General features: G+C 41.0%; 1 protein-coding gene across 1 annotated transcript in view; it reads left to right on the top strand.

Moving 5' to 3' along the window:
* TOPBP1 (DNA topoisomerase II binding protein 1) overlaps positions 1-14,769 on the top strand; it is an 80,372-nt gene extending 65,603 nt beyond the window's left edge. Inside the window, exons 20-28 of the mRNA XM_075827117.1 lie at positions 11-194; positions 5,600-5,823; positions 6,082-6,242; positions 6,921-7,026; positions 7,559-7,722; positions 8,179-8,319; positions 8,626-8,715; positions 10,264-10,425; positions 14,211-14,769. Coding sequence (XP_075683232.1) covers positions 11-194; positions 5,600-5,823; positions 6,082-6,242; positions 6,921-7,026; positions 7,559-7,722; positions 8,179-8,319; positions 8,626-8,715; positions 10,264-10,425; positions 14,211-14,345 — 1,367 coding nt within the window. The 3' untranslated portion in view covers positions 14,346-14,769. The remainder of the gene's footprint in view (positions 1-10; positions 195-5,599; positions 5,824-6,081; positions 6,243-6,920; positions 7,027-7,558; positions 7,723-8,178; positions 8,320-8,625; positions 8,716-10,263; positions 10,426-14,210) is intronic.
* Positions 14,770-14,971: the final 202 nt, after the last annotated feature.

Here is a 14,971-nt window from a genome sequence, read left to right as displayed (position 1 = left end):
ATGTGACCAGCTCTGACACAAACATTAGAGATGAGAGAGAATTTCCAGCGACAGCTGCAAGAGCTGATGTCCGCAACGTCAATGGTGAAGGGACAGAGGATATCATTAAGCAGAGCAGGGTTTGATAACTCTCCTTGCACTCCTGAAGGAGTTCGTTCTAGAAATGGCCGTAGCCGGGTTTTGGAAGCACGAAGGTACTGTTTTCACAGAGATTTACTTACTAGATTTATGTAAAACAATGTTCTTATAACTGTTTTCTAATAATTCTTTGTTGAGATAATTTAAAATAGTTCTACAATGTATTATAATGTTAATCAAAATGTTTCAAGGTCATTGTCCGTTTACTGACTTGAACAGTTTCGTATCCAAGCAAATAAAACGAGATTATCAGGTTTGTTTTTTTTACATTTCTTGACCGTCATGCTTTAGTGTATAACTTATATTTAAAAAAATGTATTTCTTAAAGCACCCTCCATGACAGCACCACAGGAGGTAGGACCTGCCTCTAATAGGGACAGGAAAAGGCACAAGAGGTTAAATAGCCCTTCCCCACCATTCCTTCTCAGTGTTTTATCCTATCCGTATGGAGCAACAAGAGGAGACTATAGTCTCTGGGCTGGTGGCAGGGATGACTAGTAACTAACTATCCTCCAGGCAGCGGAAGTTTGGTCATACCTCCTCCCTTTTTCTTCTACTGACAACTACTGTTCTTGTCAAGCTGTTTCCTCGGGATGGATAAACTGACCCTGAAATCTGGTTTCTTCGAAACCTAGCATAGCCTCTGGACCTGTAAGTTTGTTCCGGGGTAGGGGTGTATTTCTTTTTTATACTATGTGGGCTTATTATCGTTATCTTTTGCATGTAGGCGGAAAAGGAGCCTCCTCCAAAACCTAAAAAAAAGAAGCCCAAAGTAAATGTGTTCTATGCACTAAAAAGTTATCTTTAAGTAAAAAGGTTTTATTTCAGATATGTACAGAAAAGGTTATCAGGGAACAGCAGCCATCTTTATTGGATGAAATTAAGAGGATAGTCAAACAGGAGATACAATCCTATCAGGCATCCTTTTCTCAAATGTACTCCCCCCCCCCCCCCCCTCAAACACCTAAGAAATGCAAAATCATGGTGGAAGAGGATTCTGGTTCAGAAGGTGGCAGTTATATTCCCTTGATATCAGGAGGTTTACTAGAGGAAGGAGAAATTGCATCTGTCTCCTCTCCACAAAAAGAGAAATATTACTTTTCTAAATTTATGGACGAGCTGCTCTGTGCAGTGAGAAGCAGCATGGGGGTTGAAGTTCAGGAGTCACATTCAATAAAATCTGTAAAAATGTTATAAAATCAGCAAAAATACAAAATGAAAGGCAGGTGGCCAATAATAGTAAAACAAATCCCCAAAAATTCTTCAAGTATGTAAATGTAAAAAAAGGCCACGGTCTGAACATGTAGGACCCCTAAATAGTGGTAATGGGGAGTTGGTCACAGGTGATCAAGAGAAGGCAGAGTTACTATATGGGTTCATTAGCTCTGTATATACAACAGAACAAAGAGTAGCTGATGTAGCCGGTGCCAGTGCTGTTAATATATCAGTTGATATACTGAATTGGCTGAATGTAGGTATAGTCCAAGCTAAGTTAAATAAAATAAATGTACACAAAGCCCCGGGACCAGATGGGTTACACCCTAGACGTCATAGCTGTGGTGTATTCTCTCTTCCGACGCCAAGGTTGAAGGACCTGTGGGTGACGTCATCACTCCCAGCCAGCTTCTTTCACTGCAGACACAGCGTGACGTCACCCACAGGTCCTTCAACCTTAGCGTCGGAAGAGAGAAGACACCACAGCTCCAGGCGTACAGTTGAATTTGCAGCAGCATCACCATGTGCAGGTAAGCATAGCAAACTCCCTAGAGACGAGCATATTAACCTTTTGGACACCTTTCAGCCGATGTATCTTCTTTGTCCGACGACAAGGTTGAAGGACCTGTGGGTGACGTCACGCTGTGCGTCTTTAGTGAAAGAAGCTGGGTGGGAACGATGAGAAGTGAATGATGCTGATTCGTCCGCATCATACACTTCTATTCACAACGCCCAGTTAGTAAAACAAGTAAACACGCCCAGTTGTTAAAAACACAATACAGGCCCAGTTGGAAATACGAAAAAAAACACGCCCAGTTGTCCATTTCAAAGCTCATTTGCATAAATATAAAATTGCTCATAACTTGGCCAAAAATGATCGTTTTTAAAAAAACAAAACGTTACTGTTCTCTACATTGCAGCGCCAATCACATGCAATAGGAGATAGGGATTTGATAATCTGGTGACCGAGCCTCTTTAAAGAGGCTCTGTCACCAGATTATAAGTGTCCTATCTCCTACATAATCTGATCGGTGCTGTAATGTAGATAACAGTGGTTTTTATTTTGAAAAACAATTATTTTTGAGCAAGTTATGACCAATTTTAGATTTATGTTAATTAGTTCTTAATGACCAACTGGGCGTTTTTTAGATTTTTCCAAGTAGTTGTTGTAAAGAGGTATGACGCTGACCAATCCGCGTCATACACTTCTCTTCATTCCTGCCCAGCTTGTTTCACTGCACATCGTGATCTCGCCAGATCACGCTGTGACGGGACTTTCTCCCACAGGTCCTTCACCGGAGCGATGGAAGAGTCAACAGACATCGCCTCCAGCCTTGCCAGGACGTTTATCAGAATCTGCAGCGGCTGGAGGCGATGTCTGTTCAGTCTTCCATGGCTCCGATGAAGAACCTGTGGGAGGAAGTCCCGTCACAGCGGGATTTCCAGGGAGACTAATATTAGGAGTTACTTCCAGGGAACGGGAGTCTATAGTTTTCTTTGTCATTATTTTCTTTGGGGCTGCGGTTACTCACAGCAGGGATTTTTCCTTTGGTCTCTGTGCTGGCTCTCCCTACTCTCTCAGGCAGCAGCTCTTTCCTCCTTACAGCCATTCGTCCTCTGCCCACTCTCTTTCTCTGTAACGCAACAATGGGGATCCTCGCTCCTTCTCTGACAGCAGCACACTTCCTCTCTCCTTCCATAGGTTTGGACCCTTTCCTTATTCTCCAGCACGGCCAGAGGGGTCCTAACCGATCCGCTGGTTAGGTCCCTTGTTTCTCTACTTGCTAGACTGCAGTTTTGAGGTCTTCATGCCGATGATCCAATCAGAGGATGCTATTTTGCTTACTCTAGCTGTAGTGCTAAATTTCAGTGTGGCAAGTCTGAACCCCTCTGTTCTACCTGTCTGAGCTTTGAGACAGCCTGTCGTTGAACCTCCACACCTGATGCCCATAGCACATTCCCCACAGGGGCCTGAACCAGAATGGGCACGCTCCCTTTCCTTGGTGGAATCACTCCTCACCAAGGTCTCCCAGTCGCCTTCTCTGTTGACTCACTCCACGGTAGACCACAAAAACTGGCCAGATATACTTGTTCTTTTCCTTCCTTTTACACTCTTTCCCACCTTCAGTAGCACGTTTGGGCCTCTTATTCTGATTGTGATCTGGACACAGAACAGACTTCTAAACTTTCATCCATCTCATCATAGCTTTTACAGACACCTTGCAATTACAGGACTCTTCCCTCTTTCAATAAGGGTTCTCCTTTCACTGTCCCAAAGACTCCCCAAAACAAATTTCATCTCACTTCGCGTTTGACGTCCTCTCCAAATAATTGAAGTGTCCTGAATGCCATTTTCTAAGCCAAAGGGCTTGGATCTAATGTATCCATTCCCTGAAAATCTCTAGAATAAATCTTAGACCCACTGTTCTCTGACTTGGCCAAGAGTATTACCTTGCCCATGGCAGACACAACCTTCTCTCAAGATCACCAAGCCCGAAGGTTAGAATCCTTTGCAAATCCTTCTTTGAAGCAGCCCTAAGACCGATCTTCCCCTCCTCCTGGGTGAGTAGGACTGCTACTAATTGGGCCAGAGAACTCCACTAGGACATCCTACCCAATTCTCCGCCTGGGAAACTGGCCCACCAACTCTCTCATGCAGGGAAGTACCTATGTGAAAGTTCGTTTGACATGTCTAGACTGCTGGCCTGTCCCTCATCTTGGTCGCCATTCGCAGGAGCCCCTGGCTTAAATGCTAGTTCTGGGACATGGTATCTTAGAGATTTCCTTGCAGCTCTTCCCTTTTCTGTCTCTCCCCATTTTGGTGCCCACCTGGATAAGATTTATGAGGCCATGGGTGGGTGGTAATGCTTCCCATATTTCCCAATGCAAGCCATGTCGTCCGGGTCTAGCCAGGAAAAGTGTCTCTTTTCCGCGATGTTTGGCTCTCTGACGTTTCAGACACCCGAATCCTTGTAGTTGTCTCTGAGCTACCAAATAGAATTTCTATCCCACAGATCGCTGCTTTCATTCAGTATCATCGAGCCTTTCTTCTAGCGTTTTCGCATTCTTCCTTTGCTGTATTCAGTCTCTTGTTTCCCTGGGAATGATTGTTTTGGTGCCCTATCCTGGATCTGAAGCGCTTCAACCTGTATGTCAAGGTCTGTTGCTTTTGGATAGAATTCCATCGATCAGTAATTGCTTCCATGGAACAAGGAAAATTTATGTTGTGAGTGGTCATAAAGGATGCGTACCTTTTACATCTCTGTTTTTCTCATCAACACTTCCTTCACTTTGGTCCAGGCTTGCCATTACCAATTTGTGCTACTCCCATTCGGCCCGTCCACGCCCTGACGGGTCTTCAGTAAGGTTCCCTTCTTCATTCTCAAAGTTGTGGCCATTCTATATCTGGACGACCTCATGGTCTAGGCTCCTTCTCGGTCAGTCTTCATGGAAAGTCTTTAGATAACTGTGAACCACTTGTCTTGCTTTGGTTGGATCATCAACCATCCCAAATTTGCTCTCTTCCCTTTTCATTGTTGTGCATGCATTAAAAACTTAGGTTGCACAAACTTCCTCTATATGACTTTTGTCATTCTGGACGGTCCTAGGCAGGGTCCGGTGGCATTTAAGGCCACCATAGCTTCATGGATCCGATCCGCCCTTGGGGAGGCGTATCATGCAAGGCACAAGGAAACCTCTCTTCTGTGCGAGGGCCAGCTCCACCAAAGCAGTGGTTCCCTTCTGGGAGGTCCAGCTTGGAAGCTTGACACCTGAAAGCTCTACAGGGTGCATACATTTGCATCCTGCAATGTTTCTCTCGATCGCAAGGTGAAACTGCTTTGGGACATCCGAGACCCCCTGAGAAAACCGGATTTTTGTTTTACCGCAAAATCCCTCTCGTCACATTTATTGCTGAACACAGCACCCACCCAATGTTTTTTATTTTTTTAGGTGTTGCGACGGTTTGTTCCAGGGTGTATGTTTTCCTCTGGTATTCGTATGGTTCACCTTTGTCATTAGTAGTTTTGAGCAGTTATGATCTCTGCTTCTGTACAAACTGGTTAGCTCAGTGTCTTCAGGATATAGTATAGTTTCTTACTTAGTGTCCGCTTTCTGGCTGCTATACCCAGGGTCACTCAATTAATTTTACGGTAAGTAATAAAAAAATACCAATATTGTTTGTTCGTGTTTTTTTGTATTATTGTTTTGCTATATGATTATAAAAACAGTTCTACTGTACTTCTAGAAATTCTCGCCAGCCTACAGCAGATCTCAATACAGAGCCATCACAAAACGAGCAAATTATTTGGGATGACCCCACTGCAAGAGAAGAGAGAGCAAAACTGGCCAGCAACATGCAGTGGCCCAATAGTCCTTCCCAGTATATGGAACCTCCTCAACCTGATATAAAATCCCAAAATGATGCCCAGTTTAAGGAATCCTTAACGGACACAGACTTAGCTGAAATGGGTAAGATATACTGATATATGTGCCTGTGTGGGCTGTAGCATAGGTAGCAGGTCACTATAGAGTATATTGTGAATCCTTTTATTTATTTTTAACTCGCCACATTTCGTTATATTTGCCTGAATAAATATCTGGGGTTTGCAATAAGAACTGTGCTTTTGCTTTCTTTTTTTCTTTTTTTTTATTCAGTTGTTCCAGAAGATTGGAACATTTGTTAGAGAAATTAAAAATAACACTTTAAATGTTAATCTTGTGTTGCAGAAGCCTGTGAAATGGAAATCACTGCAGCTGAAGAAGCATTTATAAAAGGAAAAGATCTTCAATCTCCAGCTAAAGAGGACCAGTTAATCCCTACTCCACAGGCCCCTAGTATCGCATTCCCATTAGCCAAGCCATTGGTGGCTCCACAGCCAATAGAAATGGTTAGAGTTTGGAATAATTCTGCCATTCTGTTTTAATTGTTTTTTGCACAGAATCTCTTACACTTTTATTTACATATTTAATTAAATCCACTCCACATTATTGAATATATGTCATGACCTGTCAAAGTGATGAAGGCACAGCATGACTTATATTCTGAATTACATGCATGAGGTACCCATGCACTTGGCAGATTTGTTGCGGTATTTTTTCCGCAGCAAAATCCACATGTTAAGTGCAGATTTCATCCCGCCTTCATTGATAAGGGTAAAATACACTGTAAATATCCGTAACAGAATAAGCATGCTTCAGATTTGATCATCTGCAGCCTCCTCTGATCTCCATGCCGAAAATGTTCTTCAGCATGTAGATGAGATGTGTTCAGATCTCACTCACATGGCTGGTACTGTAATCCGCTGCAGATTTTCCATGGTAAATACCCATATACAAAGCTGCTTCCATTAGGGATTTGACTAAACCGATTTATGTAATTACCCAATCTACAGTTGAATGGCTGTACATTTCCTCAACATTAAATCATATCAGAATTTAATTCACAGCGACTAATGTACTAGATTAGCTGTTTTTTCTATTTTAGTGCAGTAAATAATTAGAATCGTATTCTTGTAATTGTGAATCTTCATTGTAATATTAATAACATTCTGGACTTTGTTTTGCAGAATGAAAACCCAATGTTAGAAGAAAAAGATAAAACCCGTCGATTCCAGCTTTCTTCCTTAAATCCCCAGGAAAGAATTGATTACTGCCAGCTCATTGAGGAGCTAGGTGAATGGATTTCACTATAATGTTGGCTTTACCATGTTGTTGCGTGTCTGAGAAACTAAATGACGAATTAATATTCTATTTACTGGCTGGTTCACTTGAAGTAAAAGATCCTAATAGACAATTTATAGGGATTGTCTCATGAAGATAATCTATAAGGGCATCATAGAGTGGATCCCTCGTTAGGGAACACCTCTGAACCAGTACAGGGAGCCGCTCTGATCAAGTGGCTTCCGTTCTGTGGACTTGAGTCCTCCTGGTCCGCCATGTAAAACGACATTTCAAAATTAACTGTTTGCCTGGGGTGTTCCAAGGGGGGCCCAGGGCGATCAGGTGATTGCCCCAAAGGCCGATTTCTGAAAGGGATTGTCTGTTTAAAAAGAGCGCTTTAAAGGGGTTGTTTAATTATAAAGTACCAATAAAATAGATAAAGCTTTCCTCACTTGTGCTCTTTTGGATTTTACTTAAATAGCCATTTAAATGCAGAGTGAAAAATGCATGTGTCACCATTTTAACCCTATTTGTTTGCTTGCAGGTGGAATAGTGATAGACAAACAGTCTTTTGACCCAAGTTGTACACACATTATTGTTGGACATCCCCTCCGTAATGAAAAGTATCTAGCTTCAATGGCAGCAGGGAAATGGGTGCTTCATCGATCTTACCTGGAGGCCTGTCGAGCTGCAAAGCGTTTTATTAAGGTTGGTATTGTAACCGTAATGTAAATGCTAACTTAACTTAGTCTATAAAGCATAAGTTAGTCTCTAGCAGAACATTCTTTGCATCTTGCCAATATGCAAGAATAGTTTTAAATACATTCAAGACAAAATAGGGTATGTAAACATTAAAGGAAGTACTGCTGCTACTGAGCATTTGCGGCCAACTCTCCAGCGAAGAAAGTGATCTTACGGTCCCGTGTTCTTGTTCGTGTTGGGGACCTAGAGGTCAGACCTGTCATATTTGTATGACATGCCTAGGTGATGGGTCACAAAAGTTGGGGGGAGGGTTGCCGTGGGACAAGCTTATTCATTGTAAAGCGCTAGCCAAGTCAGACCACTTTTTGCCTGCTGTACACAATGATATTACAGACAAGATGGTCTCCTTCCTTCACGTCCTACATTATTGGGGGCTGCATGAATGGATGTTTGTTTTTCCAGGAAGATGACTATGAATGGGGAAGCACTTCGGTATTGAATGCGGTTAGTGGAATTAATCCCCAACAACGTATGCTGGCTGAGGCAGCAATGAGATGGAGGAAGAAGCTAGAGAGAATAAATCAAGATATTGGCAGTGTGGAGGTGAGTATAGGCCTCAAAACCAAATCTCATTTGAATAACTCTGTATGTGAACTTAACGAAATAATGACTGTTGAATGGTAATTGTAAGGTCTCTGTCCTCGCTGCCCACGCATCGACCCTGCTGAAAATGTACCAGGGTCTCCTCTATGCCCGATATAACAAAACATTTTTAATAAAGTGCTGACACGGTTAAGACACTTTTTAAATGTTTTGGGATTTGTGAAGTTCTTAAAGTTCACAATGTGAATTAGTTTATAATTCAGTAATTGCGGATTTGAAAAGTTGTTGTATTTGAAACTATTTCAGGGAGCATTCAGTGGATGGAGAGTTATATTAAATGTTGAACAATCAAAAGAAGCTGGATTTAAACGTCTCCTGCAGTCCGGAGGAGCAAAGGTCTGTGGCCTTTTACTGCCTTGTTTTTATTAAAGTTCACTACCAAAAAACAGTTCAGAAGTTCTAATTTTAAAAACCGATGAGAAACCTCCCCCCACAGAACCAAATTTACAGACTTCTGGCACCAAAAGAGAAAGGAAAGAGAGAGAGAAAAAGTGATACATTCCCCTTGAAGAACAAAAACCTTTTTAAAGCGTACCTAACTTTTCAGATGACTTTTTTTCAGAATAAGCGGTCATGTGTGTAAATGAGGAATAACTATTTCTGGCCATTATGACTTGTATGTGGCATTTTGTTGTCCGTATTTCCCTCTGCAGGCTCTCTCTCTAATTCTCAGTTTCCATTGAGCCTATCATGTCTTCTATACATTGCACACAAAGATGGACATCCTGCACTCCTGCGTCAATAGTGACCGCGGCATCTAAGCCGTTAGAAAGAAGGCGAGGACCCTTTAGGCAGCCTATCGGCTCCCTCGCGACATGATCGCATGTGCCGATAGTTGTCATGGCGGCCTGTGGGCCTAACAGTAGCCCCCAGGTCTGCCATCTTTGTACTCCTATTAGGCCCTACCAGAGGCAGGGCTTTATAGGTGGCTGTAAAAATCACAATATACTGCAATACATTAGGTTTGCAGTATATCGTGCAATCCATACATTGATCGCTGGTTCAAATCCCCCAGGGGGGGGCTAATAAAAAAAGTAAAGCCGTTAAATAAAGGTTTTGCTTTTTTAATTTACAAAAAATGAAAAATAATTTTTTTTCCCCCTAAAGTAATGTTAAAAAATATCATAACTGATATCACCAAGTCTGTAAAAGTCGGTACAATACGAATATAGTGTTATTTAACCCGCACAGTAAACGCTGTAAAAAACAAACCCTCACACAACTCAGTCAACGGAAATATCAAAAAGTTATGGGTTGCAGAATGCAGGGACACACAAAAAAAAATTTTTTAAAATTTAAAATGGATTTTTTTTGTAAAAGTGTTACAAAAAAAATAAAAAGCACTATATAAATATGGTATAGCCGTAATTGTATGGACCCGTAGAATAAAGTGAACATGTCATTTATATCGCACGGTGAAAGCTGTAAAAATGAAGCCCAAAAAAAAAATGGTGGATTCACTTTTTTTTGCCCATTTGATTTCACAAAAAAACAAAAAAAAAAAATGTCTGTCGACGTAAGCATAAAAAAAAAAAAGGTATGGCTTTTGGAAGTTGGGGAGGGAAATTCTAAAATTGGTTGCGTCTCCAAAGGGTTAATTATACATTATTACAGCAGGAGGCATACTTAAAACAAGACCTAGTTAAATTGGTTTTGCTGGATTAGGATAAAGGCACATTTTTTATTTTATTTTTTCCCCTCTAAAAAGGGCAACAAAGTGGGTCCATGGGCAAGAGCTGCAGTTCTAGTCACAGCCCATGGAGAATCACTGTTCTCTGACTAGCAAGGGGTCTTCTCTATGAACATGTGTGGTTGGGTAGGAGGGGGGATTGATTGGTTACTAGTATTTTTTAAAACTTCTTTTTATCATTAATGTGTTCCTAGGTACTTGCCGGCCAATCTCCCTCTATGTTTAAGGAAGCAACTCACTTGCTTGCAGATGTTAATAAGCTGAAAACTGAAGATGCTAAAGTCAATATATCTGAAGCCGCAGCACAAGGAGTAAACTGTTTAAAGCCGGAGTACATTGCAGATTATCTAATGAAGGTTTGTGGGATGAGGAACTGCGGTCTATGAATTGTTTTTATTTGTAAGCTATTTTTAGCCTCTTAAACAAGACCTGCCATTTCTCCTAACAAATCTGTTTTAGGAAATGCTTGCGTTCCCCACGAAATAACAATTCCTAAGCATCTTAGAACTCAGATCTCAAACTTTTCTTACAGCTCTACATTGTGTTGTTCCGAAGTTATTTCTTCTACTAGGTGTTACCATTCTCCTTTTCTGTGTGGTGTGTCCCTGACATGGTCTAATCAGTACTGGCCGTGTTAGGCTATGTTCAGACGGAGTATTTTGCAGGCAGAATTTCTGCCTCAAAATTCCGTTTGGAAGTTTGAGGCAGATTTTCCTCTCCCTGCACGCCGATTTTCGCGTTTTTTTTCGCCCGCGGCCTTTTGGCGCTGCGGGCATAAAACGCCGCGAAATACGCTTTCTCTGTCTCCCATTGAAGTAAGTGGGAGGTCAGAGGTGGAAACGCCCAAAGATAGGGCATGTCGCTTCTTTCTTACCGCCCCCGCCTGCCATTGAAATCGACGGGAGGCATTTTCGGGCCGTTATTGACGAGCTTTTTGGCGCGGTTTCCGCGTCAAAAAACTCGTCAAAATACTCCGTGTGAACATAGCCAAGGCTTCCACCATAGGTACAGTAGTGTTAAAAAAAAAATTAAAATAAAAAGCAGTCCAACATCATTAAACTGATAAATCAATGCTTTTGGTGGGAGTGATATTTCTACAGAGCAAATAATTTACTTGTAAATGTAGAAGAAAAAAAAACCAGACCCAACAATTAGGACATTCTGAGTAATGTCAAGTTTCTGCTTTGTCCATCCTTTTCCAGCAGGCCTTGGCCCTTCAGGCTCAGGTGAAGACTTTCCTGTCGGGATTGGCTCATGCCGTCCCTCCATTTAGACAATCCACAGAGCTTTGGGATCTCAACTTTGTTTTGGAGGCTCTTCAGATTGTTCCTTTTGAAGCCTTGTGGGATGTTTCATTGCATTTACTCTCCTGGAATATGGCCTTCCTGATAGTAGTCACTTCCATTACAAGAGTTTCAGAGTTAGCTTCCCTGTCGTCTGCTTTTTGGGCATCCACAAGGATAAAGTGGTTTTCTGACCTGTCACTTCCCTTCTACCAAAGGTAGTCTTAGCCTTTTATGTCAGCAAGGAGATTGTCCTCACTTCTTTGTGTGCTTCCCCTTATAATCCAAGAAAACTGCTTTACGTTGCCTTAATGTGATGTCTGCAACAGAGGTGTTTTATCGCTACAAATGCTTTATTGTTGTTCCCGAGGAGCCACGCAAGGACTTGGCAGTGTCTAAAGCCACCATTGCGTGCTGGATGTGGTCTGTAATCTAGGAAGCCTGTCGGATCAAGGATAAAGTTCCTCCTCTTCATTGGGGGACACAGATCCTGCCCCTTTTTATTTTGTTCTAGGCCCCGGGACCTGTTCCTGCTGTTTTAGTTGTTTTTATACCCTGTACCATTGACCTGTTTTGTCTTCTACTTCTTGCAGTACAAACTGATTTAGCCAGTGTCTGTGGGAGAGGTATGGCCTGCCTGGGCGGAGCCAAAACTTTACTTGCCTAGAGGGAGGCGCCTATGCCTAATGGTTCTGTGTCCCCAATTGAATACAACAAGAATTTTTTTTTTTTACGGTCAATACAAAAATCCAATTTTTTTTATTTTTTTTGGGTGGCACTTACTGTTTGTATTCCATATTGACTTACTGCTAACATCTGGCTGCAGTGTTTTTTACTGCAAAAAAACTGGGGAAAAAACTGCCACAAAAAAGGTGGCGCTTTTCCTAAAAACTGTGTGTGATGGTACCCTTAGACTGTGTAGGGACACACTATTGAAAAGGGGAATAGTAACACGCGGTTGTCATTTGTTTCATACGATTTCATGAGGAATAGCAGTGCAGAGTTCAGAAAAGATGCTCCATAATTATTTTATGGAGAATGCAAGTATTTACTATTAGGCACATCAGTAGAGCTGACAGGTTCTCTTTAACAAGTAGCCGTTAAGAATCTTTTTCGTTTTAAGCCATATTAATTTTTCCCAAGCTACAAGAATATCGGATGCATGGAGAATCATGCAGCCCATTGTTTATTTTATTAATTTACTTTTTTTGTTTCTACCTCTATGGCTTCGTTCACATCTGTGTTGGAGGCTCCGTTAGGATCCGGTAGAGGTTACTGCAGACAATAGCTCGGCATGCTGCACTATTGTGTCCGGTAAAATCATAGACACCCCGATGGAACGCCGACGGAACCTACTAAAGTCAATGGGTTCTGTCGGCCGCCGGCGGTGACCGTTGTGCAACGGAACCCTTGCTTCCATTATTCCCTTGTTCTGTTCTTCTGATGGAGAAGAACGATGGAATGTTACAATGCAGGTGTGAACAAAGCCTATAAATCAACGTATTGCACTTAGATAACTGTCACTGTCGGGGCCATTTTCCTGTAGGCCTTTACTAAGGGAAAATTCATATGTGGCACATTTGTTGCAGGACTTTCTCTGATTGTCACATTCATTTGAATGGGGCTTGCAGAAATCCATGCACATTCTGCAGAAACAACCGCATTTATTTGTATGGGATGGATCTGCCGTGTTAGAACATATTCTAGGCTCCTATTCACACAGAATTTATTTTTCTACAGGTATGTTAGCCTGTTTTATGTGCCAAAATACGCATTCAAGACTCCTGTCTAAACATTACCATTGAGTTCAATGGGAAAATGCGCCATTAGTGCATGAAGCGCGTCATGTAAAAAAAAAAGTGTTCTGTCAAATTTTGCTGCGTTTTACACATGTATCCTATTGTGTTTCATGGGAAGCCTAAAATACATTTAAAAAAATGGCTAAAGATGTGTTAAAAACACCTCAAAATACTCGTATTCATTAAAAAAAAAACGTGTTTTTGGTGTCTATTACGCTTTGTCGGTTTTATTTGTAGCCTTCCTGCGAACATACACTTTTTATGTATTGTAAATAAAGACATGTAGCGATCTTTTTTTGGGGGGGGGGGGGGTTTAAAACACCTTCCCACTGACCGTGATTTCAAAAGCTCAGGCCTTAATGCATTTCCCATAGCTGTACCTTATCATGTATAGACAAATACTAGAGATATGGACCCCAATAGTTGGTGGGCACATTAGAGGTCAATACAAAGAATGCCTGCTGGCAACAAAATCCCTGTTTTCCAACTATCAATTGGTTAAAGTAACAAAATTTTATTATGCAATTATAGCAAAAGAACAGACTACATAGAAATTAAAAGGTTCAATTCCGTTCTAGCCCTGATACCCCTGAAGACGCTACATCTGTAGCGAAACATGTCGGGGGGGGGGGGGGCTCTCTGCTGACTCCTAACAATTTAACTGTGGACCTGAGTGCAGCGTCCTGCAGCCACTGGCGCTCTGAATCCCCATAATAGAGGTGTCTAATATTGCACTATGCTGATCAGTGTCAGCTACGGACTTGAACCTTTTAATTTCTATGTAGTCTGTTCTTTTGCTATAATTGCTTAATAAAATTTTGTTACTTTAACCAATTGATACTTGGAAAACAGGGCTTTTGTTGCCGGCAGGCATTTTTTGTATTGACTTATCATGTATAAAGACACTGATATACATTTTATTTCAGGTTTTCTTTGTGAAGTTCTTTGAACTTCAAAAATAAGATGAAAAAAATGAGTAAGACAAAAACAAAATATTGATGGGTTTAAAATAGATTATTTCTCTGTCCAGTATTACATTCCTTTTCCTCGTCTTTCTAGGAACCCCCTCCTCCACCCAACAACTACTGCCTTCCGGACGCTGTCCCCTATCTACAGGTTGCCACCACCTCATTATCCCGCAAGAGAAAAAACTCTGAAGAAACAAATGATGTGAAACGGTCTAGAATGTATTAAGATGAGAATATTTATGTAATGTTATGGATAATTTATATGTAGGTTTTTTATCAATTCTGTGCACAATTAATTTGTAAAAAAAAAAATATTTTATTAATAAAAAGTCATGTAGCTGTGCTACCTTTGTATTATAATACATCCTTTCTTGCTTGCCAAACTCAAGCATATGATTCCTTACAGTCCCTAGAATAGCCGTGGTCCTTGTACTATTACCATCTCTGAACTGTACCTGACCCCTCCTTTATATTCTACACATGGTGGGATTGTGGTATATATATATACAATTTATGAATTTATATTTTGTAATACTTTTTTGATAGTGCTAGTATTAATTGTTGTATGGTAATTACTTTCTTGGAAATCTGTGAAAAATGTATATTTCTTCGAACTTTTTAGAATACAGTAATAGAAAATAACTACCACTGACTGTAAACTTTAGTCTCTATACAATAAAACTTTTTTTTTTTTTTTGGATTTGTTTAATGGTGAGTTTTGTTACGTGATTGTAAAGGTTTTACTCATAGCCATTATTGATAAGATTAGGTAGAAATTAAAATTCTCATGCATGGAACTTTATCACTCTGCTCAATAGGTATGAACAGAAAAGTTAATTATCGGAAAGATCT

The sequence above is a fragment of the Rhinoderma darwinii genome, chromosome 5, assembly GCF_050947455.1.
Source record: "Rhinoderma darwinii isolate aRhiDar2 chromosome 5, aRhiDar2.hap1, whole genome shotgun sequence".
Lineage (NCBI taxonomy): Eukaryota > Metazoa > Chordata > Amphibia > Anura > Rhinodermatidae > Rhinoderma > Rhinoderma darwinii.
The sequence above is the reverse complement of the archived record's forward strand: the minus strand, read 5'-3'. Positions and strand labels throughout refer to the sequence as shown.